This window comes from Echinops telfairi, unplaced genomic scaffold (genome assembly GCF_000313985.2).
Source record: "Echinops telfairi isolate 266 unplaced genomic scaffold, ASM31398v2 ScPeMD7_1;HRSCAF=3_0, whole genome shotgun sequence".
Classification (NCBI taxonomy): domain Eukaryota; kingdom Metazoa; phylum Chordata; class Mammalia; order Afrosoricida; family Tenrecidae; genus Echinops; species Echinops telfairi.
In genome coordinates, this window is record NW_022103896.1 from 9,494,320 (window position 1) to 9,519,995 (window position 25,676).

The following is a 25,676-nucleotide window of genomic DNA, read 5'->3' on the forward strand; positions in this document are numbered from 1 at the left end:
AAAATATTTGATTTACAAATAAGGAATCCTACTTCACGGAATTTCATTTATCACGGTAGGGTCTAGAACCGATTAATCGCGATAAACGAGGGTTCACTGTATCAAGAAAACATCACAGCCCAGTCAAGATCAAGTCCATACAGCCAATATATTAGTCCATATGTCCGATACTAATCCATAAATTCCTCTTCAGACTCATTTAGTCACTCACAATGATTCCGAATGTAGGAAGATCACAGGCCGGTGGGTGAAAAGTCTTGTGGATCCAGTGGGGGTGGAAGCATCTTAGTGTTAGTGCCGGTTTCCACATGGCTCCTCCAGCTCTCTGAGTGTCTCCACCACAGGAAGGTGAAGCAGAGAGAGAGTGTGGCCCACCTACAGTGAGAAAGAGAGGAAGTTCCCTGAATCCTCATGAGAAGGTCATGCCCACAAGGAGGCATTGTCAGGCTGTGACCTGATTGACAGGCTAGACTCCACCCCTTCACTCTTAGTGTCCTCAAGTTGATGCGAGGTTATGTGACTACCACAGTGTCTTAACATTCTTCTACAGTTTCTTTGCCAAGAGATTTGTGGGAGGAATTAAGTGGTGGAGGTATCTCAGGGGGAAGACTCTCCTGGGAACAATTATGACCTCTTGTTCTGCCCTCTCTCTGAAGATGGTGTGTAGTAGTTACATAATCTGTTGTCAATTTGAGACAACAGTGAAGGGGTAGAGTTTAGCCTGTCAATCAGGTCGCAGCTTGATGACCTCATTTGGAGGCACTAAGGAGATAAATAGCTCACTGGAAGTGGGACACAAGCTCACTCCCTGCAAGACATTCCTGCAGACAAGACACATGATGCTACACTCAAGCCCTGGAGCTGAAGGAGCCATGTGGAGACCCATGCCAGCACTGAGATGCCTCTACTCTCACTGGATCCACAAGACTTTCCACTCACTGGCCAGGGATCCTGCATTCAGTGTCATTGCATGTGCTGCGTGAGTCTGAAGAAGAATTTATAGAGTAGGAACAGACTATGGGCTAATATCAGACTTATGGACTTGATCTAGACTGAGCTGGGATGTTTTCTTAATGTACAATTGCTCTTTGATATAAAGCTCTCTCTTACACACATAGGAGTGTCCATGAATTTGTTCTCTAGTCTACCCGGACTAACACATGGTGGAATAAGTTTTTAAAATTTCATTGCTATGGGGTCAAATGCAACCCTTTGTGTGTCAGAGTAGAACTGTTTCTTCGTAAGCTATGTGATGATTTTTCTTAAGTACTTCATCACCAGGGCTTTCTTCCGAGGTACCTGTGAGTAGACCTGAACCTTCGCTCTGGATTGGCAGCCGAGCGAGTTAGCTGTTGGCATCATGCGGGGGTTCCTGCATTGATTCAACCCATTACATATGTGAATGTTGCAAACAGCTCAGCACCAGCGTGCCGGGGACTCCCCATCCATTCCTAGTCCTAGCGACCCTGCAGGCAGACTGCAGCTGCCTCGTGGCGTTTCCTAAACTGGGCCTCACGGTAGAAGCACACGGCCACACCTTTGTCCTGCAGAACAGCTGGGGAGTCCAGCCTCCAGTGACCTCAGGTTGGCAGCTGAGCACTTAACCATTGGGCCACCTGGACAAGCACCTCTTTAAAACTATTGCTGTCACCTGTTACGCAGGGTTCCCTTATTAAAAAAGTAAAAACTCTTGGCTGTTTTTGTAAACCAGTCTCTTAAAGGGTGTAATCACTTAATTGCCTTACGATGTCCTTACTATGTTTCTCCTTCAACCTTTTGACTTCCTTCTTACTCCCTTAATTATTTTAAAATCCCCATAGCCTTGGTCTCATATTCATTTAAACCTGTCTTTCTGTCTTTCCTTCTTTCTTTTTTCAAACTCTCCCATTTGGCCACCTGTCAAAAGGCTACTCTTTCTCCCAGTCACATGATAATTTCTCCGGATATTATTCTTTGAGCTCCGTTTGTTTGTTTTTTTAATGTATGTGGTTTTTTAAATCATTAAGTTGTCCTTTTCATTGTACACCAGCAGGGTTCAGCGTAACTCGGGCGCTATCTTTTTCTTCGATTCTCAGTGAAATTTGTTATTGTATTACTCCATCTATGATTTTACTTAACTCTGTTATTTGTGTGATACTTCAGTACATACTATTTATAGTTTCCCCCCTAAGTCCAGTGTATATATTTATAAAGGATGGGCAGGAAGCGTGGGCACAGGACTGGCAGCTGTGAGTGAGCCATGACCTTGGCAGAGGATACTGGTGAGTCCTGCTTGCCCCTCAAGTTGGCTCTGCTGCCGTCCGTCCCCAGTGATCCCCCCAGCCGCTCTGTCCTCCCTGCTGGAGTCCCTTCCCTGTGTAAACAGGGTGGGAGCTCTTCAGTGGACATCACTAGTGACTTTTCTAAGACTCACACCTGGCTGTATCACTCACCTGCTCCTACCCCTCAGGGGGGGGGGTCACTCGTGAAAGACAAGAGACAACAGACACCACAGTCCTGGTCGTCCCAATAACCACAGTCAACACAGCACCAGCAATGATGTCATACCCTTTGCTAATTATATTCAGGCACTTTACAGCAAGTGGGTATTATTTTCCAGGTGAGGCACATGAGGCCCAGAAAAGGTAGGTAACGAGATCGAATCCGCATACAGAACTGGCCTGTCGAGGAGCCCACGTTCTTAGCCACTGGGCTAGGCTGCTCAGCTTAATGTGGCACGGCGTACTATCTGCTCCCCTTGCTAGGAGCATGACCTGGGCATTACCCTGTACGGGGTAGGGATGCATGGAAACTCCAGCTGACTCCAGAGATGGCTTATCAACCACCACCTTCCCCCCACACTCCCCCCTCGCACTAAAGAAGGGACATACATTTTTGCTGTAAACTGCTAGGAAATCAGAAGAGTTTGCAAGGCATCATGGTTCTCTAAGATGTCTCTTAATCTGGAAGGGCAGAGTCCAAAATGTAGCATTTATTCGGAAAGGAAGTCGGAACATTATAACCTTAGGCCCCGACTTTGGGGAAGGAGGAAAAAAGAACAGACCTCCAGTTTCAATACATCCAACAGTTACTGAACATCTATTGTCTGCTAGGCACCATCTCATTGTTGGATCATGGCAACAACTCCTTTCCTTAGGCCCTTCCGCAGCTTTTAAAATACAAGGAACTCCAGGGCCAGAACCAGCAGTCAGTTTCCCAGGAATGGGCTACCCCACCCAATAGCACTTGGCTGCGTGCTTCTGGGAGACCCAGCAGTCTGTGGAGGCGTGTCTTTCCATTGGTCAAGCAGCTTAGGCGTTATTCTCCATCCACCGTGTGACTGATGCATATGCAGGCTCTCAGCTACTGAGTGGAAGGGACCCCCACCCACCCTGGAAGGTTCGTCAGACTCCTTGGTAACTTGGCCAGGAAGGCAGTGGGAAGAGGCAGTGGGAGGATGTCTCTGCTAAGATGACACATGAATCCTGTATCCAGTGACGGAGTTGACTCGGAGTCTTTCCGCTTCTGAACTCCCAGGCATCAAACTGTAGTGCCCCCCCTGGGGCTCTGCTCCCAAAGAGGAAGGACTCGAAGGATCAAGCCTTCACCTGGCGGGGTCAGAACAGAAGGCGGGGGAAAGTGAGATGGATGCCTTCTTCCTCGGGGTGAATTTGTGGAGGGCTTCCCAACGCAGAGTGGCAGCATCCTTGTCTGAGGGACTAGAAAACTGGACCGATGAGGCAGGGAAATGGAATGCACTCACGTTGTGGTGTCACATCAGGCTTAAAGAACATTTATTTTTGTATATATTTTTCATTTTAATAAATCATTTTATTGGGGGCTCTTGCAGCTGTTTTAACAATCCATACATGAATTGTATCAAGCATATTTGTACATATGTCGCCATAAGCTTTCCCAAACAGTTTTTTTTCTACTAGAGCCCTTGGTATCAGCAACTTTTTTCCCCCCTCTCTCCCCACAGAATATGAGATGGGGAGCCAATGGGTGCGGTGCGGCCATCTCCCTTACAGAATTCTGAGCTCACTGATCAAGCCCCAGTATGACGGTGCTCAGTGCTGGGTCATTCCCATGCAGCAGAGAGCCCTGGTGCAGCCCGTGAACCCACTTTGGGCACTTGTTTTAGAAACAGAGCCCCAAGTGGGTCACCTCCCGTGGGTGTTCACGTCATCGGAGTGGCCCCACATTTGGAAGCCTCACGGGTGATTCTCTTGTGCAGCCAGAGTGATCAACTCGAGTCTTCCTTCTCCTTGCCTCGAAGTCCACAAACAACCCATCAGTGGCTTCTGTTGTCTCTTCCTTTGAAATATATTCCAGGACTGGTTATTATATCTCACCAGCTATGCAATAACCACCCTCAGCCAGAGCAAAATCTCTCAACAACTGGATGTTCTCAAAAGCTCTCTAACTTATCTCCCTGCCCCTCTCCTCACCCTACTGGCCTGCATTCTCTCTGCAATGGCCAACAGGACCCTTAAAGATGGTGCCCGGCTATCAAAAGGTATAGCATCTGGGGTCTTAAAGGCTTGAAGGTAATCAAGCGGCCATCAAACTCAGAAGCAACAAAGCCCACATGGAAGAAGCACACCAGCCTATGCAATCACGAAGTGTCGAAGGGATCAGGTATAAGGCATCATCAGAACAAAAAAATCTTACCATAGTGAATGATGGGGGGAGTGCGGAGTGGAGACCCAAAGCCCATTAGTAGGCCACTGGAGATGCCCTTGCAGAGGGGTCTCAGGGAGGAGATGAGCCAGTCAGGGTACGATGTAGCAACGATGAAAAATACAACTTTCCTCTAGTCCCTAAATGTTTCCTTCCCACTCCCACTATCATGACACGAATTCTACCTTGCAAGTCTGGCTAGACCAGAGGATGTACACTGGTACAGATAAGAACTGGAAATACAGGGAAACCAGGGCAGATGATCCCTACAGGACCAGTGGAGTAAGTGGCCATACTGGGAGGGTAGAGGGAGAATGGGTTGGAAGGAGGGAATCAATTACAAGGAACTGTATGTGACCTCCTCCCTGGGGGATGGACAACCGAGAAGTGGGTGAAGGGAGATGTTGGACAGGGCAAGATATGACAAAATAACAATTTATAAATTATCAAGGGCTCATGGGGGAGGGGGGAGAGGGGCGGGAGGGGAAAAATGAGGACCTAATGCCGGGGGCTTAAGTGGAGAGGAAATGTTTTGAGAATGATGAGGGCAATGAATGTACAAATGCGCTTTACACAATTGATGTATGTATGGAATGTGATGGGAGTTGTATGAGCCCCTAATAAAATGATTAAAAAGAAAGTCGACGGTGGGGCTGGTTCACCTGCTGGGAACTCACCAGGGTCTTCCCATCGCCCCCAGAGAAAAGCCAGTGTGCTTGCCATGACCACAAGACCCTCCTTGATCTCGTGCTTCGCTACTTTTGAGACTTGACCAGCGTTGCCTCTCTCTGTCCAGGTCAGTCTTTCTGGGATGCATGGGACCCTTGCTTCTCCTGCTTCCATTTCCCCTCCACCTGGAACAGACTTCCCAAATATCCTCATGATTCACTCACTCACTTCTTTCAGATCTTTGCTCAAATGTCTTCTTGCTAGAGAAACCTTCTTTAAACTCCCTATAAATGAGCGCCGTCAACCCCATCACCTTAAGCCTCCTTCTGCAGCTATATTTTTCTTTATAGCTGTTGTTTCACACGTGCACCCAGCACTAATACCAGCACCACCATGTACTAAAGATTCCTCAGTTTATTTGTTTATTGCCCACCTCTCTCAACTACATTGATAGAAACTAGATTCAAACTTTAAAGGGGCTACTGCTGGTGAATCAAACTGAACCTGCTACATAGAATGTGCTCTACAGATAATTTTGAATGAATAAATTAATTAAGGAGTGAAGGATTTGGAAGACTTCTCAAAGGCAATTTACACCTGTATAAGGGGCAGTTGAACATTGAATAAGGAAGACCAAAAAAGAATCCATGCATGTGAATTGTGGTGCCGGAGGAGAATATTGAAAGGACCATGAATTGCTAAAAAGACAAACCCATCTGTCTTGGGAGAAGTATGGCCAGAGGACTCCTTAGAGGCCAGAATGGTCAGACTTCGTCTTACATCCTTGGGCCATGTTGTCAGGCGAGGCCAGTCCACGGAGAAGGACATTATGCTCGGTACAGTGGAGGGGCAGCGAAAACGAGGAAGAACCTCGATGAGATGGGTGGACACTGTGCCTGCAACCATGGGCTCAGGCACCGGAAACATCGTGGGGATGGCGCGGGACCGGGCAGCGTTTTTGTCCGTGGTGCACAGAGTGGCTGTGTGTTGGAACCGATTCAGTGCCACCTAACAGCCACCTTAACAAGAACGGGAAGGGTGGGTCGTGCCTGGTTCTGTTCTGCTTCAGGTCGTCAAGTGAGCACATATGTGTGGTCCGTTTCTGGACCCCGGAGCCTTCCCTCTGCCGGCCCTTTGAATTTGCGGCCACTCCGCTCTGTCTCTCAGATTCTCCACTGCCTCCTTTGGAATCTACAGATGCCTTAAGGAAGAAAGAAGCTCAAGTGTCAGGCTCGCCTGCCCTTCCACTGGACCTTGACCCATTCCCTCTTGCATTGACTTCTTAGAACTTCATAAGTGAGCTGTTCTGAGAAGCCTACTTCTCCGTGGCACTCTACCTGCACACACATATGCACACATACATGTAAATGTAAGTGTGTGCCAATGTCATGAAGGAACCCTGGTGGTACACTGGACAGGCGAAAGGTTGACAGTGGACCCCCACCAGTGACTGCAGGAGGGAGCGCCTGGTCCTCTCTGTCGGTACACAGCAGTCTCCACAGTCCTATGGGGCACTTCCACTCTGGCCTGGGTGGGGGGAGAGTTCTATGAGATGGAATCGAATAGGCAGCACACACCATTTTTATGATCTTCTATTTGAATTAAAAGATTAAAAAAAAAACACTGCCATCGAGTCAATTGCAACTCATAGAGACCCTATGGGTCAGGGCAGGACTGCCCCTGTGCGTTTCTGAGCTCTGGTGGCCTAGTGGGTCAAGCACCAGGCTGCTCGCCACAAAGTCAGCAGTTTGAAATCACCAGAACAAAAAGATCCCGTTTTCTACTCCCACGGGACTTGGGAACCCACAGGAGCAGAATGGCACCGTTTCAATGTGGCTGTTATAAAGAGAGCATGTCCTTGGCCTTCACATGCCATCAGGGTCGCCGCTCCTGGACAGCTTTTAGCAGAGCTTTCAGATAAGGCAGATGATGCAGAAAGGTCTGGTGACCTCCTTCTGCATATTGGCCAATGAAAACCTTCGGAGCTCCACAGAATTTTGACTGATGGAGTGCAGAGAGAAGCACACCTCACAGTGGGGGCACTGAGCAGACTCGGATTGCAATCCCAGGCTCCGGCAGAGCAACGATGGTGGAGCTGGCCCAGAACTAGGCATTTTCCTCTGCTGTATGGGGTGTGTTTGTGTGTGTGTGTGTGTGTGTGTGTGTGTGTCCACCAGGCAGAGCTGACTCAACACAATTAAACAACAACCAGCTCCCTTCTGTGCAAACATTAGGGCCGCATTGGATTTATGTGAAAATGCCGTTTTAAATATTACGTTTTTACTCACGTTACTTCCAGAATCGCTACCGTCTTTACATACCTGACTTCCCTGGTATGAACACAGCACAATTCATTCAGCTGTGCCCTGTACCGGTGGAATGACTCAGTCGGCCCCTGCTCTTTCCTCCTTGGATAAGTTGCAAGGAGCATCCCGCCAAGACATTTCTGATCCTGCATCTAATTATTTCCTTAAGCTAGATTGCTACAATTCACTTCAGTGGGTCAAAAGAAATGAGGGGAAATTTGTAACCTGTTGCCAATTTGCTTTGTTGGCATTTTCCAGTAAATTATCTTCCTATCAACAATGCACGTGCTTGTGTTCATTAATCCAAAGGATGCTCCTTGCCTGGAATCAATTCCAAGTGGCAGAGATCCTGTACAGCTGAATAGAACTGCCCTGCATGGTCCCCTGTCATCCTCACAGAAATAGATGGCTTCTCCATGGAAGCAACTAGTGGGTTTGAGCCACCAACCTCTCAGCAGCTGAATGCTTACCCACTCTGCCAGCAGGGCTTCTCCAGCACAAAGCTGGTGCCGGTGCTGCTGAGTGAGTCCCAACTAAGCTGCTTTATGTACAAAGGAACACACACAGGCAAAAATAGCTTAAATTGGAGACTTTACTCATGGTTTGCTGCTTAGCAAATTTGAGCAATATGGTCTCATTTTCTACATGATCTGTTTGGTCCACTGGCATTTATTTTGCGCATGGTGTTGGGTTGAGGGCTATAGAGGGAGCCCTGTTGGCTAGTGGTTTCAAGTTGGGCTGAAAACTGCAAGGTCAGCAGTTTGAAACCACTAGTGGCTCATCAGGGAGAATGATGTGACTCTACTCCCGTAAAGAGTTGCAGTCTTGCAAAGTCATGGGGCCAGTTCTCCCCTGGCCTCGAGGGTCACTCTGAGCAGGCCTCGACTCGATGGCAGGGAGTTTGTTAGTTTGCTGTGGGACACACACCTACCAATACTTTCCCTCTCCTCTAACCAGTGATGGCAGGCGCCCTGGTGGCATGATGACATGGAATGTGTTCTGGTGAGGACTGGCATTCTGATCGTGAGGCTGTTTTCACCAGTTCACCGTGGTCCTAGAGCACTGCTTGCTTCCAGGGTACTGTTTCTTGTCCTACAGGAAGCTCACCTGCGTCCTGATGAAGAAAGTTCAATTCTAATCTCAGTTTGCTAGAATCTTTTTTTTAATTAGAGGATCTTCAGTTTAATATTAGTTTTCTCGATGCTTTTTCTTCATAAATGGGATGATACCTCTATAATTTCGCCCCTTCCATTCTTTCTTTCCCTCAAAGCAGAAAAGGTGAGTTACATGGTTATTGTCAGGTGCCGCAGTGTGTTTCCACCCGCAGTGAACGACAATGTACGGCAGAACGCACTGCTGCCTGGGGCTGCGTCAGCCGCACCATCTCTCCCATGTTTGAGCCCATTCTTGCAGCCACTGCGGTCCTGTCTCCTGCGGGGTCTTCCTGGATTTCACTCACCCTCCACCCTCTCCTTCTTGAAGGGCTGTCCCTCTACATAAGGAGACCAGAGGCTTGGAGAGGAACTCAACTGAGCTGCTAATGAGCATCCTTCTTCTGGCCAGGCCCGTGTTGTCTACTCCTTTGTCTGTACCAACACTGTGAGTTGGTTTCATAATGCGAAAGTCACATTTGGGGTCAATACGATACAGTCAAGTTGTATTATCGTTTTCTACTCATTGATGAATTTGACCTGCTAATCATATTCCGCTTGGGGACTGTTCCTTCTATCATCAGTGAGATTTGCCCTTTGCTTATCTTTATTACGTGAACTAAATTGTTTGGGGTATTGGGGTGATGCTGCCCTTGTAAACTGAGGTGCAAAGTGTTTTTTTTCTCTTCTCTTAAAAAGAATATGAAAAATGCAAATGATTTCTTCCGGAGTTGTCTGAGGAATGCTGAGCTGAAGCCATTTGGGCCCATTGATTTCCTGGTGCAAAAATGTTTAATGACGATTTTCACTTAGCTAAGTTCCCTTCTTCTCTCTTCTTGGATTCATTTCAGTAAAAATATGTTTTAGAAATACATAAATTTTAAGATTTTCATTTGCATTAAACAGCATCATTTATTTTATTATCTATCAACATCTTCTGTTTCTTCAATTATCTCTCATTTTCATGAATATTTGCTTATTTGTTCCTTTTTAAAAAAATCTTCTATGTGTTTCTTTTGATTAGTGTTTTCAGAGAAGAGACTTGATTTTATGGATCATGTTGTATATTGAAATTCATTTTATGTTCATTAATTTCTGCTCCTTTTATTGTTAACATGTCCTTCTTTAGGTTTGCTATGTTATCCTTTTGCTAAATCCATAAATCAAAGGACTACCACATTCAGGAAACGTCAAATGTCGAGTTACTATCACCATAATCCAACTTTTAGAAACACTTCCATTGCTCCTAAAGAGCCTGGACTTGTTCCAGTTGATCCTTGGTCCTACTTCTAACCCACCTCGCACCACACCACCTTGCAAAAAAAAGAAAAATCAACAACTTCATGGCCATCAAGTAGAACTGCCCTTGTGGGTTCCCAAGGCTGTAAATCTTTACAGGAGCAGGGAACCTCCGCTTTCTTCTGAGGAGCTGCTGTTGGGTTCGAACCACTGACCTTTCCAATCCTCTTCTAGACATTTTTGAAATAAATCATTTAATAGGGGCTCGTACAACTCTTATCACAATCCATCCATCCATCCCTTGTGCCAAGCACTTTTGTACATGTGTTGCCATCAGCATTTTCAGAATATTTTCTTTCTATGTGAGTCCTGTTCTTTTCTGTCCGACTTCCTTTTCTTAGCATTTTTCTGGACGCTATCCATGTGGAAGCAAGTAATCAGTAGTTTTGTTTCCCTTCTGATTGCTAACTATGAAGATGCTTCCAAAAGTTCATGAAAAAAATTCCATCATCTTTCTATTCTATTTTCCCATGAACCGTTTGAAGCTGCCTCCTACTGTTCCCTGGTGTGGATTCACCACGTTTCTCATCCAATCACCAGTTCATGGATATGTGGGTGGTACCTATTCTTTGACCACATGACCAGGACTGCTGTGGGTATATACAATCCTCTGCAGGTGTATCTGTCATCTTACTGGGAGGTTTTGTCTGCATTCTTAAGGGTTGTTTTTGAGATTACAATATAACTGTTCTTAGTCGACTTTGAATTAATATTATATCACATTACGTAAAATGTAAACAGGTTGAAATGATAAAAACTAGTCTAATACATTGTTACACTTTCCTTTGAGCTGTTTTGTTGTTCAGTGCAATTGAGTTGGGTCTATTATACCTCACAGCAACTCTGGTGTATCACAGAATGAAACATAGCTTGCTTCTGCATCACCCTCACGGTCGTTCCTGTTTGGGGACCCATTGTTGCAGCCACTGTGTCAATCCACCACATCAAGGGTCTTCCTCTTTCTGGTTGACCCTCTGTTTTACTAAGCATCATGCCCTTCTCTAGGGGCGAGTCTTTCCTGATAATGTGCCCAACGTACGTCAGATGAAGTCCCTCCACCCTCCCATCTAAGGAGCATTCTGGCTGTACTTCTTCTAAGACAGATTGCTTCATTCTTCCGGCAGTCCATAGTAGATTCAATATCCTTGGCCAGCACCACCATTCAAAGGCAGCAATACTTTGGTCTTCCTTATTCATTGTCCAACTTTTGCACACATTTGGTGCGACCGAAAGTGCCATGGCCTGGGTCAAGAGTGCCTTATTACTTCAAGGTGACATCCTTAGCTTTGGACCCGTGATAAAGGACTCGTGCAGCAGATTTACCCCATGCAGTCCATTCTCTCATTTCTGTCTGCTCTTTCCATGGGCATTGAGTGATGATGCAAATAATTGAAATCCTCAGCGAATTCAGTCTTTCCGCCATTTCCCATGATGCTGTCTCTTGGCCCCGTTCTGAGGAGTTTTGCTTTATATGACCTCAAATTTTTTTTTTTCCCTATTCCATTCAATTTGCCTTCTGTTACTGAAAACATAACTGTAATCTGTTGGCTGCTTGACTGTGACTTCCCAGGATCCTTTTTATTACAGTTATCATAAATTTCCTTGGCACTATAAAACCTAGCAGATGATGTTGTCATTTTGCCATTTGACGTGTCACGTGTGTTTCAAAGACAAGAAGAGGAATACGTTGTCTTCTTCCTATCGAAGCCGGCATTTAGCATTTCTCATGTTCTCCGTTCCATCAGAAACGCTAGGTTTCCATCTGGCATTGCACCTCTTTAACCCAAAGAGCGTCCTTTAGCATCTCTCCCAGGGGGAATGAGGGAAGAGCGAGGAAGTTGACCGTCATCCCTTTCTTAGCTCAGGAGTTCAAGTGCAGACCCTGGCCCAAAGTTGGGGAGGGGAGAGGCTTTACCTAAAGTGGTCAAGGAGGTCGCTCTGAGGTGGCGCCATTGCCCTCAAACTCAAATCAAGGGATAGTTTTATGAAACTGCCACTCGACGTTTGGGTTACTCTGTAAGAAGGATGGAATCTTCAGGGTTTTTTGTTTTGTTTTGTTTCTCTCTGCCCCCCACCTTGCTCTTGTCTACACCGCCTGACCGGGCTGTGTGTGTGCTTCTGTTTCAGGTTCTGGCCCAGGCAGTGCTGTTCATGTGCATGAATACTGCTGGAATCTTCATCAGCTACCTGTCAGACCGGGCCCAGCGCCAAGCCTTCCTGGAGACACGGAGGTGTGTGGAGGCCAGGCTGCGCCTGGAGACGGAGAACCAGAGACAGGTACTGAGTGGAGGGGCAGTGTGATCCAACCATCTCATAGCCAGTCTCTGAATGCCATGAGGTCCTTTGCCTCCCCAAAGATACCAGAGGTACAATGTGTTCTCTCAAAATCTGTGTTATGAGATTCAGTACTTCATTTAGAGTAGTTACATTAGACCTGACCTGATTCTCCACACTCAGGTACTTGTTCCCCGTGAGAAATGGAACCATTCTAGTCCTCGAAACTGCTTTCCCCACATCTTGGACTGCTGACATCTGTGTCGTGAACCACGCTAAGGTTCCCCCAAATTATCACCAGTCTCTTCTTTGAGATGGGCCGCAATGATTGCAAATAAAAACATCACATCCCACGGCAATTCAGACTGTAGTTATCTCATAGAACAGTCTTACCCATGTCTATTCCCAAATCCTCATCTTGCCCTTTAGAAGAAATGATTGTACACAGCCAGGTCCATGACACATGGAGGCATTCCCAGAAAGGGGGGTGGTGCAGTGGGAAAAGCAGGTGAGTGGGGTGGGGGCAGTGATGAACTTTAGTTGGAAAAAGTCAAGATCAAATGGTTGCTTGGGCATTCTGACATAGCTTTCCAACAACGTGTTTCCTGAAAATAGAATTAGCTGTCAAAGAATGAAGATTTGACCCAAATAAAGCTATTCATATAATCATGGTTTGTACCTACCAGTGGCCCTGAAAGCAGTCTTCAAGGAGGAATCTAAGGACAGTGTTTTTCAAAGTGACTTCAGAATCAACATCCAGTCACCTAAGAGAATATGGGCTTGGGACACGTTGTGCTCAGTGGGTTATGAGTGCTGCCCCACTAGTGCTGTACTGGTGGCAGAGCGGAAAAAGAGCCGAGGTGGTGTCAGGGATTACATGCACTGTAAGGTCAGCAGTTTGAATCCACCAATTGCTCCTGGAGAGAAAGATGAGGCTGCCTCCTCTGGTAACGATGTAAAGTTTCGGAAACCCACAGGGGCAGGTCTCTAGGGTCCCTATGAACTTGGTGGCCATGGGTTTGGGGTTAGGGGGAATTTGACCATACTAGGACTGATTATTCCCCCTCCTTTTTTTTGAATATACACATACTTTTTAAAATTAAAAATATATATTTTGGGCCTTAGGTGATTAGCAAATTAGTCTTTCCATCAGCCATTCATACACACATGGTTCAGTGGTTGCAAGTCCCACAACAGGTCAACACTCTCTCCGTTATCTTCCTGGGCTCCGTGATGTTCATCTACTCCCCGCTCCTTCATGGCTTCTCATCTCCGGGCTTGGGCACATGCTGCCCTTTGGACCCCCGTAGTGGATCAACCTTCACAGATGTTAAACTCCAAAACCAAACTTCCTAACATAGAGTCGATGTTGACTCATAGCAACCCTATCGGATAGGGTAGAACTACCCTGTGGGTTTCTGAGGTTTTAGCGCTTTCTGGGAGTAGACTGCCTCATCTTTCTCCCAAGGAGCAGCTGTGGTCTTGAACATGCAATTAACAGCCCAAGGAGTAACCTCGCCACCACTAGGGCTCACAGGTGTTACTGTTTATTATTTAAAGGCCACTGCAATCAAGTCCGCGCCAACTCATGGGACAGAGTTGAATTCCCCCGTTAGGTTTGTGAGAGTATACATCGTCCCTGAAACAGACAGCATCATTTTTCTCCTGCAGGTTTTAGCTAACCAACTCACTGCCCCCCAGCGGATCCCCAGTATTGTTTGGCTGAGAGGCGGTCTCTGCAAACGGCTGCGTTTCAAGTTAGAACACTATCTTAGGGCACTAATATCAGGGATGCCTTCAGTCCCTTTCAAACCTTTATTAAATTAAAAAAAAAAGAAAACGATTTTTGTGGTTGTTCTACCTTTTTATGCTTTCTAAGCAGAACTTTGTACTCTGCTCCTGGTCAGCCTGAGTCATCTAGTGGTAGTCGGCACCATCGATTTCTTCTGGTCTCAGGTTAGAGGAGGCTCTGGTTTGTGAACCGTAAGTTCTTCAGACGAAACGCTTTGGTTTTCATCATGCTCCTGTGCTCCAGGTGGAACCCGCGTGCTCTGTTAACCTTTCTGTGATGATGACTGAGGAAATTACGTATGTGGGCATATCTAATGGATATATACATAACTGAGTCTTTCACAGCAGACCTATCTCTATATATCTATTTATACATAGGGGTAATAATCTAAGGAAAAAGTATCCACCTTCACACGGGCCTGAGTGTATGTCCTTCACACAGTGCAGAACGTCTAACAGTTATGTCAGTATAATTAGCTCTGGTAAGAGATCAATGGGAATGACTTCCTTAATGACACACATGATACTTTAAAAGATATGGCGCTTCGTGGTGAGTTCTATCCACACTACACCTTAAGAGACTCACCATCTTGAATAAATAGAATATATTTATTCTATTAATATATATATTATATGTATTAATATATAATATATAATATAATATTATATATATATATATATACTGCAAAAGACTCATGCTCTGTTCGCCTTCATCTGATCAAATCCTCAGAAAAATCAGGATGACTACAGTGCATAGAGCCAGGTTTGTGTGATAATGGATGAGGAGGACAGGTAAGGTACAACTTGACAAGACTCAAGTCCACAATCATATATTATTGCCAGATTTCTAGGTCTTATCCAGGACTCACTGGATTAGGAATCCGAGAACTATGGAACCTCTAATATATAGAATCATTTGGGGGGGGGGCTCTTACAAATCTTATAACAATCCATCATTCAATTGTATTAAGCACATTTGTACTATGGTGCCATCAACATTTCCAAAACATTTTCTTTCTACTTGCCTTTGGTATCAGCTCCTCTTTTTTTCCCACCCTTCCATCCTCATGAATCCTTGATTAATTATGTATTATTGTTGTTATTTCATGTCTTACACTGTCCATTGTCACCCACCTTTCTGTTGTTTGTCCCCCTGGAGAGTGGGCTATATATTCAACCTTGTAATGGGTTCCCCCTCCTCCCCCTCCTCTACCCCAACTCCACCCCCCCTCCACCTTCATGATATCACTACTTCCACTACTGTTCCTGAGGGTTGTATCTGTCCTGAATGCCATGTGTCCAAAGTTCTGATCTGTGCCAATGTGTGTACGCCGGTCTAGCCAGATTTGTAAGGTAGAACTAGGTCATGGTAATGAAGGGGAGGAAGCATTCAGGAGCTAGAGGAATGATGTGTGTTTTGTCGGTGCTATACTGCACTCAGGTTGAATCCTTCCTTCCTTGTAACCCTTCTGTGGGGGGATGCCCACTTGTCTACAGATGGGCTTTGAATCTCCACTCCAAACACCACCCCCCTTTCACATCGATATAATTGTTTGTTTTGGAATGAACCTCTAATATTTTATGCTGGACTTTTCCCTGGATATCTCTGTGGACTGATTTAGACAAAATCACTTTAAGAGAGAAAGTGCTGTGTAGCGTCGACGTGAGCTTCTCCAGGACTGAGTATGATGTTGCTCTGCAAACCAGAGCCATTGCCAGACGGGCACGTCACTCTTTCCGTGGGCTCTGTGCCAGTTCAGAGAATGCTACCATATTAATAATATATCTCTCCAGCTGGTCTGGATGCTCCATCTCCCCTAGAGCTGCAGTTGGGGGTGAGGTGTCTGGGCTGCTTGGTCTCTTAGTTCATGTTTGTGAAACATTGGAAACACTGAGAATGATTCCCTGCCTGGGACCGTGAGACTCTGCTGCTTTTCCATGGCTCACCGTGGATTCTTGGCTTCCGTGCAAACCTGTGATCTTATGTGGCAGAGAGCTCTTCCCTCACCTTTTCTAGTCCTTTATGTTTGCTTGTTCTTTAAGTTGGTGAAAGAATGGAAGAAAGTAATTACTATACAGAGGTAAGAATGGGCTGTAACTAAAATGTCCCTTAAAAACACGAGTTCATGCCACGGGTCTCTCGCTTCCTCTTTGCGTCACTTAAGTCCCTGCTCAGCGTCAGATTCCTCATATCTGGGTGGGCCAGTATCTTCCTCTCTAGCAGTGTGCTTGCCTCAAGCGGGATGATCTGTACCAAGCAAACCGAACCTCAAAAACAGCCTTGTTGTTTCCATTAAGGGAAGACCATCCTGTTCTTGGATGAAGGATTCTTGGGTCTGGAGCTGAAGTAGAAGAAGATGTAGACTTTTGAAGACTGGCCTGAAGTTCACAGTTACAATAAAGTATTGTTGGCATGTCGAACACCCAACTTTCCCCCGAGAGCGTGTCTGCCACAGTCACCCCCTGTATCAGTCAGAGCTAAAGTTACTTTCCATTGACATTGAATCTTTGCTTCAGGTTTCCCAGTATCCCAGAATACTTCCTGGTGCAGTCCAGCAGAGAAGTCCCGCAGGGAAGGTGTTTGAAGGAGACTGCCTGTAATTTGAAATCTTTGCTTAGTTATTTACCAGCCTTGTGAGTTTTGAGCAAGTGGTTTGACCTCTCTGAGTGTTAGCATCTTCAGCGGTAGCCCGGGAGATAATGCCATCCCCACAGTCTCCTCAATGGCTAGAAGTAAGTGTGTGAAATGACCCGAGGTTCAGTGAAGAGTGGCTATTAGCATTAGTGTGCATAATGATTTCTATGAAGCAGCCAGCGGAGCCCCGGGAGAGCTCGTCGGAGAGGCCATGATGGATGGACGGGCCTGGACTGAAAAGCCAACTTGAGATGATTTTCGTGGACAGAACTCAATGGCGTTCTCTTCAAGTGTGCGACCGTGGGTGGGACGCACCACAAGCGCCCTATCTTTTAACGTATTGTGTGTCATTCAGGAAGTTATCCCTCCTTCCCTCTTGTCAGAGCTAATTATAGTGACCTAGCTGTGAGACGTTCTACACTGTGTGAAAGAGATACTCTCGGGGCCAGAGTTGAAGGGGGATACTTTGTCCTTAGATCATATCCCCAAGGAGACAGATGAGTAGCTTCTTTTTTGCGCTTGACAAATACAGAACCAAAGAGGTCATATTCCACTGGTTAAATTTTGGGTCTTTCGTTCATGGTTGTATATAGAAAAAAAAATGAAATGATCAACGTACTCAAGTATTCATTGATTAATTGATGGAGGGCCTACTATGTGCTGGGAGCACTGATGTCCATTGGAACTATCAGGATGACAGAGTTTATAAAAGAGGGAAGGTGGCAGGAAACTCCAAAGATACCTGTGACACCAGTGTCTGGACCAAACCGAGAGACCCATAGATGATGAAATGATGCCGCACTTGATACTCGAATCATGAATAGGATTTCGCATAGGGTAGAAGAGATGGTATCCAACAGAGAATAAAGAACACGTCAAAAACCTCCCCAAGAAAGGGGAGGTCGTGTGCTGAGGCCGTTAAGACCACTCCTATGATCCGTCCCTCAACCCATCTATGCAGGTGTTTGTCCTGGAGCTAGAGAGACAGATCAGACTTGATCTCTGTTCTGGTTTGCACCCGGAGAATGATGAAGATCTAATTATTGGACTAGATGGAAGAAAAGGCAAAGTAAAGATTATGATGATGAGACGCCTCTGATCCATCAAAGGACACTGAGCAGTAAATCCTTTCTGATGCCCCCTGCAAATTTATGTATTTTCTCCAATCGATTATCTCTACATTTAACGAAAATATGTACTTAATATTAACTCTGCAGCAGACAATTTTCAAAGTGCTGTGCATTCCAACGTGAGAAAAATATGTGGGAAAGCTCTGTCACATTATGCAATCCTTGGCAACTTCCCACTTTTTCTCCGTTTGTCATGATGTTGCTTACTAGTCCATGTGTAAGAAGGTTTGTTTTCTCTGTGTTAGGCGGCATCCATTCTGAAGGCTGTAGTCTTTGATCTCCCTCCGTAACTGCTTCAAGTCCTCTTAGCCTTCAGCAAGCCAGGTTGCGTCCTCTGCTCATCCAGGTTGTTACTTAGTCTTCCACCGATCTTGACGCTGGGTTCTTCTTCATAATGAAAGACTAGGAAATGTTAAAAATCCTTTGTTCAGTGTATCGTCTAACTACGGTTTCTCATTGACTTAAAGCTAAAGATGACTCTCAACTCTTCAACACCTCACTTCCGTCACGTCGTAGTTGACACAGTGTCAGGAAGAAACTGCTGAATGGGTCCAAAGGATGAGATGCTTCGTTTAGATGGCTAGCTTCAACGAGAAGGTAGAAGAACGTGTATCGGTCCTCTCTTTCCAGGAGACAGGTCTTTGGGGCTTGTTTGTTTACTTATTTTAACAATCATATCCCCAGTTGAAACTGGCTCAGGGCAGACAAAGTGATGAGACTCTAGTCGCTTGGCCTTCACGTTCTCTCCCTCCAATCTGGTCTCTGTCCCCAAAGCTTGGTCTGGTTCAGAAGCAGTAAAAGAGAGTGAGAGAGAGCAAGACATTGTGTGTCAGGAAGATCCAGGTAGCAGAACCCTGACTTCCTACCTGAGGCCAACTGCCCCTCCTAGGGACCTTGATTTCATACATGTAAGGCAAGCATGATAACCTTTCTCCCAGGCTTGTGGTGAACATTAAGGAGGCACGGTGCTGGGCTCATGGCAGAGTCAGTGCCCCAGGCTTATTACAGAGGGTGTGGTGATGGCGTTGACCGTAATACCATTCTTCTCTGCATAAAACTCCCCAGTGACTTTAGCCCTCCATGATTAAAGTCCAAGATCTTCCACCCTCTATATCCTGCCCTGCCCACCCCTCCCAGGTTTTTCTCCCACCACCTCACTCCTTACACAGCACCAAATGACTTCCAGCTCCTTAAATGCCCTAGCCCTATGCCAGGTGGATTGTTCTCCTGCCTGGAAAGCCCACCTCCCTCACGATGTGTCTGTGCTCCTGGAAAACCAGCCTCCACCATCTCCTCTCCCACCAGGTTTTCTCTTACCTCCCCAGGTTGAGCTGAGATTCCTCCTTTGTGTCACTCGCATGCCATTATAGCACCTGTCATCTTTCATGGCATTTACTGGTTTGCATTTCTCTCTCTGCCACTACTAAAAACTGAAAGCATCTACTCTAAGTCATCTTGGATGCCCTGGTATTTATCTAGCACAGTGCCTGGCCTATCGACTCTTCTGATTAATGTTGATCTAACGGCGTTACATTGAATTTAAACGTTAGCTCATTCTACTGGCTTCATTCTACTGACATGAGGATTGTGTTGTAACAGTTCTGTTGTGTGAAAGGAAAGAGAACTTTGCCCATCATGACTCCCATTAAAAAGCTGGAGCGTTCACGCGTGTCCGACTCAGGAGAGGCCGGAACAAGCTGAACCCACATCGGATCCAGACCTGCCAGGGGAACATTCCGTCCAGATGCCACGTCTTGGAACATCTCTCACGGGGAGTTAGACTCTAATTGTTATGGTTTCTTTGGTCCCGCTTCGCCTCCCAGATGATCAGAGTAGCAAGTATTTATTTTAAATATTAAAAAGAATTAATGGGTTGGTTGGATGTCCCCTCCCCCTCGCTTTGAGCAGGGCCTAAACCTCCTTATGGTAATCATGGCATTTCGAGGTGTCTCAGAAGCTCTGGGACTCTGGAATAAATTTCTGATGATGCCATATGTTGCAGCAGCAGGAAGATTATTTTTAAATGCAGCAGATGTTTTAGCTGTATTAAAGCAATTCCGCTTAACTGAAATAACTTTGTTAGACAATATTGGTGTAAGCTCGTGTTTTGGACCGTGGCGTGGGTGAGAAAGGTAGCTCCTGTAACGAGCTCTGTGTTGATGAGTCTGGTGGATCTTGGTGCCCTGCAGCATACGGGCAGTTGCTATTAAAGCTATGGGTGCTGTTGAGTAAGAAGGCAGTCTTTGTGTTCCTTCATTGGTTCATTCATTTATTCATTCATTCATTCAAAGCAGCGTCAAGGTTGACTTGGAAATGGCAGACCTCAGAATGTATTTATATTGGCTCTTTCTTCTCCAAGGAGATGGGTCGTCTCATGAGATTCCCGAACTCCCTTAAGCCATTTTCCATCGCTTCGACTCCACTATCCTGTTCGGTGGCTGTGAAGCAGCATCAATTGGATGGCAGTGAGTTAGGTTTGTTGGTTTGATACTCAGCATAGCCCATGTACCAACTTCCAAGCCCAGCATGATCTGTTATGGACATGTTTCAGATTCACCATTCTCTAGCTCCTACTGGAACATTCCCAGTTTCCTACACACATCTCTTCCCTTCTCACATGCAGGCATTGCCCTGCTCTCCTCAATCACCTTTCAAAACTCGGTTCAGTTGTCACCTCCTCTCCGAAGCCTCTCTCTGCTCTCCCCAGCTGTGCGTGCTTTGAGTTTGTCATTTGTGCCTTTCTTTATGGTGTGACTCCCTCCCTACAATCTGTTACGCCTTTTCTTATTGTTGCTTCTATACTATGAACTCTTCTGAAATCAGATGCACATTTCATTTGGGTTCTGGATCCAGAAAAGAGAAACCCAAACAGGGAAGCAAAGCCACACAGAATGGGCGCTGCTTAATCAGGTTTTGCTAATCTTCTCATGCACAGTCATATTTGAGGAGAAATCATTTGGGGAAATGTTTTCCTCTACCGACTTCTGGGGGTTTTGTCATGCAAAACTAAGAATCTGATCTCTCCCCGACAGCCACTCACATTCATGAACTTCTTCCATGCACTAGTTCAACGTTGTACCTTCTGTAATTTCTTTACATACGTGACTTCAGCCTATGTAGGTTGTTGTCTAAGCCAAATTTTACAATCTAAACAGGAGCTTCACCGAGAGAGAGCTTCCTGATCGTCTTACCCCCGCAAGCATCTCTACTGCTGCACATCATTTCCTTCATAGTCGGCGTTTCCAGACTAACGAGTAAAATGTCAGACGTCGCACCCTCCTCCCCTAGTATACGATGCTCTGTCACAGCCCTGTCCAATAGGGTGCCCTGTGGTGATGGGAACATTTTATATCCATGACCACAGAGCAGTCGAGTAGCACATAAAATCACATTCTCCGTATTTTTTTCCTTCAATAAGTTTCCATTTCAATACAAATATCCACATGTGGCTAGTGGCTCCCTCTTCCCTCTTCACTGGCCTACCTCTATGTTCTAGATATTTCCATGCAAACGTACTGTTCTAGGTTATATCTGTTTCAAGCAAAACCTGGGAGCACTGGAATTTGGCAGGACTGACTTGTTTTTCTGGGGCTCACACATTTTCTGCCTTTGAGAAGTGGACACTTTTACCATTTTTCTTAAAAAAAACCCTTTTAATGGAAAACATTTGAATTTTCCTTTTCTGACAGGCTCCCACCTTACACAGGTCCCAGCTGCCATGAGTTTTATATAGGACCCTCTTCTCAAGGAGCCTGGTAATAGACCAGGGCTCCAAACACAGCCATAGCTGCCGAAGAGCAAGCTGAAGCTGTCTGCTCTGATAAAGAGTTGCAGAATCCCAAAGGGGCAGCTGTTCCCTGCCTGTTAGGGTCTCTGTGCGTCAGAATCATTCAATATCCATGAACTAGAACCCTCTCCCCACTCACTTAAGGGAAAAAGAGAAGAAAACGGTATTGGGAGGTGGTCATTGGAAAGCACCTTGCAAAGGTTCTCTGCTGCTCAGGTTGTGTAGTGGTGAGCTGCCCTGAAGTCAGACCCTGGTCCCAAGTCCTATACCAGTCCTGTGATCAGATCACAGTGACCCATAGCATTTCTATTGGCTGTTTTTCGGAAGTGGGTTGCCAGGCCTCTCTTCCTAGGACATCGTAGGCAGGAAGCTCTGGCGAAACCTGTCGGCATCATCAACTCAAAGCAAAACCACCACCATGAAGTCAACCCCAACTCGCCGTGATCCTACAAGCCAGTGTAGAATTCTGAGCTTGCAGGTCTTTACAGGAGCCAAAAGGCTCATCTCTCGCCTGTGGAGTGGTTCATGGTTCAAACGGCTGCCTTTGACACTAGTAGCCCAAGATGTACCACACTACTCCACCAAGGCTCATTGAAAAACAAAAACCCTCTCTGCCATCAAGTCGATGCTGACCCACAGCAGTCCTATAGGATGGGGCAGAACTGGCCTCATGACTTTCCCAGACACTAAGTCTTTATGGGAGTAGAAAGCCCCATCTCTTTCCTGAGGAGTGGCTGATGGTTTCCAACTGCCGACCTTTCAGTTAGCAGCCCAACATGGAACCACTGGGCCACCAGGGCCCCTGTCTCATAACAACACGCACTCCACCCCACAGATGGTGCCTGAGTTGCATTGCCTGGAACCTGAGACGATGTCTCTCAAATGGAGGAGGAGAATTCGACCACTGACCTGCAAAGGCTCTGCAGGCGCTACAGTGGAAAATGGCCGTGACACAATTCCCTGACCTTAACTCTCTTCTGATGCAGGGAAGATTCCAGAACAGAAAAACTCTCAGGCTCACCTGGAAAATAAGATAAGCCTGGCTAATCTTGGGCTAGGTGTTCGCTCAAGACCAGTCGTGGGAGGAAGTGCCCTACAGTAGCAATATGGCCCCTGGGAGCTGGCACAACCCAAAGAAAGACTGCACAGTCCTGCACCATCCTCGCAATGGTCCCCATGGCTGAGCCCATTGCTGCAGTCACTGTGTCTGTCCGGCTGGGGCTGGGTGAGGGTGGGGCTTCCTCTTTTTCACTGCTCCTCCGCTTTACCAAGCAGGATGTCCTTCTCCAGGGACTGGTCTCTCCTGACAATACGTCCAAAGTCTGCAAGACGAAGTCCTTGCCTCTGAGGAGCACTCTGCTTACTTCTTCAAAGACAGATTGGTTCGTCCTGTTAGCCACCCGTGGCACTTTCAGTGTTCTTCTCCAGCACCACGATGGAAATGCATTGATGCTTCTTCGGTCTTCCTTATTCAATGTCTAACTTTCACACGCACACAAGGCAACTGAGAATACCATGGGTAGGACAAGTGCACCTTCGTCCTTCAAATAAGGAACACCCTTGCTTTTCAATACTCTAAAGAGGTCTGGTGCAGCAGATTTACCTAATGCAACTTGTCTTTTGATCTCTTGACTATTGCTTGACTGAGCATTGAATGGGGATCCAAGCAAGACAAAATCCTTGACAACTTCAATCTTTTCTCCACTTATCTGGATGCTACCTATTGTAAGGGCCAGTTGTAAGGACGTTGGTCTTCTGTACACTGAGTCCTAATCCACACTGAAGGCTGCCATCTTTGATCTTCATCAGTAAGTGCTTCGAGTCCTTGTCACTGCCAGCAAGCAAGGTTGTGTCCTCTGCATACTGCAGTTGATAAGCCTTCCTCCAGTCCTGAAGCTATATTTTTCTTCATAGAATCCTGATTCTCTGATGAGTTTCTCAGCATAAAGATTGAATGAGTGTGGTGAAAGTATACAATCCTGACATGCACCTTTCCTGATTTTAAACCCTGTTCTGTTTACACAACTGCATCTTGATCCATGTACAAGTTCCACATGAGCACGATGAATTGTTCTGAAATCCTTATTCTTCTCAAAGTGATCTATAGTTGGTAGTTTGTTATGATCCACACAGTCAAAGGGAAACACAAAAATATGTATTAATTTTCCCCAAATTGTCTGCATTAATAGCTTTTGGAGTAATTCCTCTAAATTCTTCCTTCTACCACCAAAGAATATTCTACGCCCTTGGAGTCCTTCACCCTAAAATTCTTCTTGTGCAGGTAGCCGTCTTTCCCTTCTCTTCTTCTTCTGCATCTATGAAGTAGGAAGCTTGTGTTAGTCCAGGTAGACTAGAGAAACAAATCCAGGGAGACTCGTGTGTATAAGAAAGAGCTTTATATAGAAGAGCAATTGAATATTGAGAATTGAATATTGAATATTGAGAAAACATCCCAGCCCAGTCTAGAGCAAGTCCGATATTAGCCCATATGTGCGCTACCAATCCATAAAGCCCTCTTCAAACTCACAAAACACATGCAATGATGCCAAATGCAGAAAGATCACAGGTCAGTGGGTGGGAAGTCTTGTGGAGCATCTCAGTGCTGCCAGGGGTCTCCACGTGGTTCCTCCAGCTCAGGGAACAGGCTACATCAGGATAGGTCCATGTGGCTTCTCCTTAGAGATGTCTCGCGGAGAGTGAGATGAGAGAGAGTGAATCTCGCTCCAAGTAGGCAGGAGTTCCCAGAATTCTCAGGAGAAGGCCATGCCCACACAGAGGCCTCATTGGCTATATCCTGATTGACAGCCTAGACTCCACCCTTTTCTCTTAATCCTCAAATTGACACCATATTATGTAGCTACCACAGCTGGCTACACAGCGCACCTCTTGGAAACGCCAGGGGAGTGAAGCCACTTCTTTCTCTCTACCTTTTCTCAACTTCCCCATCTTCTTATTAAGAGAATGTGGTAGACAGCCATCAATCTTGTTTGCCCAGAGAAGGGAGCTCACACGTTAAGGGTAATGACATCCTTGTTATACATACGTTTTTGTTGGGCAGAGTGTGGCTGATCTCCTCCCTGCTTGTCATCCCATCCGTGCAGCCCCGTGGGATGGCAGAGCCCTTTCCCTGCTGTGGGCCCAGTGCTCTGGTTCTGGGCAGCAAGGTATAAATCATTGCCAGTCGCCCTGAGTTGACTACAACTCATGGAGACTCATGGACATTAGAGTAGAACTGGGCTCCATGGGTTTTCAATGGCTGAGTTTAGAAAGGATATCGCCAGGCCTTTCTTCCAGGGCACTGGGGTGGACTGAAAACCTCTACCCTTTCTAGTAGCAGCCGAGCATGCTAACCTTTGATCCTACCCAACAACATGACATTCGTATCGTGTTGTCGTTAGGATAAGCCATAGACTTCATCTCTGGCATTCACAAAGTTTTGATTCCTATCTGCCTTCTGAACCAGTTTCTCCAGTGGTTCCGTTGAGAGGTGAAGCATGTGACTCACTCAGAGCCCCACAGAGTGGAGCCCTGTCAGAGTCTCAGTACCCGCTTCTGATGATGTAACACTCCATACCACAGCCACCCAAGGAACTCCGCTGCCCAGGGGACATAAACCAAGCTCACCAGCCTGGACACATCCTGTCTGTCCACATTTTCTTTCTTTCTGTCTTTTTTATAAATCGTTTTATTGAGGGCTCTTACAGCTCTTATAATAATCCATACATCAGTTGTTTTGAGCACATTTGTGCATCTGTTGCCATCATCATTTTCAAAATATTTTCTTTCGACTTGAGCCCTTGGTATCACCTCCTTTTTTTTACCTTCCTCCCCCACCCTTCCACCTTTGTGACCCCTTGATAAATTATAATTATTATTGTTTTTTTTTATATCTTACGCCGTCCACTGTCTCCCTTCACCCACATTTCTGTTGTTCATCCCCCTGAAGTGGTGGGAGTAGGGTTATATGTCAAT

General features: G+C 46.0%; 1 protein-coding gene across 3 annotated transcripts in view; it reads left to right on the plus strand.

The window, feature by feature from the left end:
- The window catches only part of ADCY8 (adenylate cyclase 8), a 194,333-nt gene that overhangs the window by 33,901 nt on the left and 134,756 nt on the right, over positions 1-25,676 (plus strand). For all 3 annotated transcript variants that reach the window (XM_004697391.3, XM_045285711.1, XM_045285759.1), the window contains exon 2: positions 12,215-12,364. In XM_004697391.3, coding sequence (XP_004697448.1) covers positions 12,215-12,364 — 150 coding nt within the window. The remainder of the gene's footprint in view (positions 1-12,214; positions 12,365-25,676) is intronic.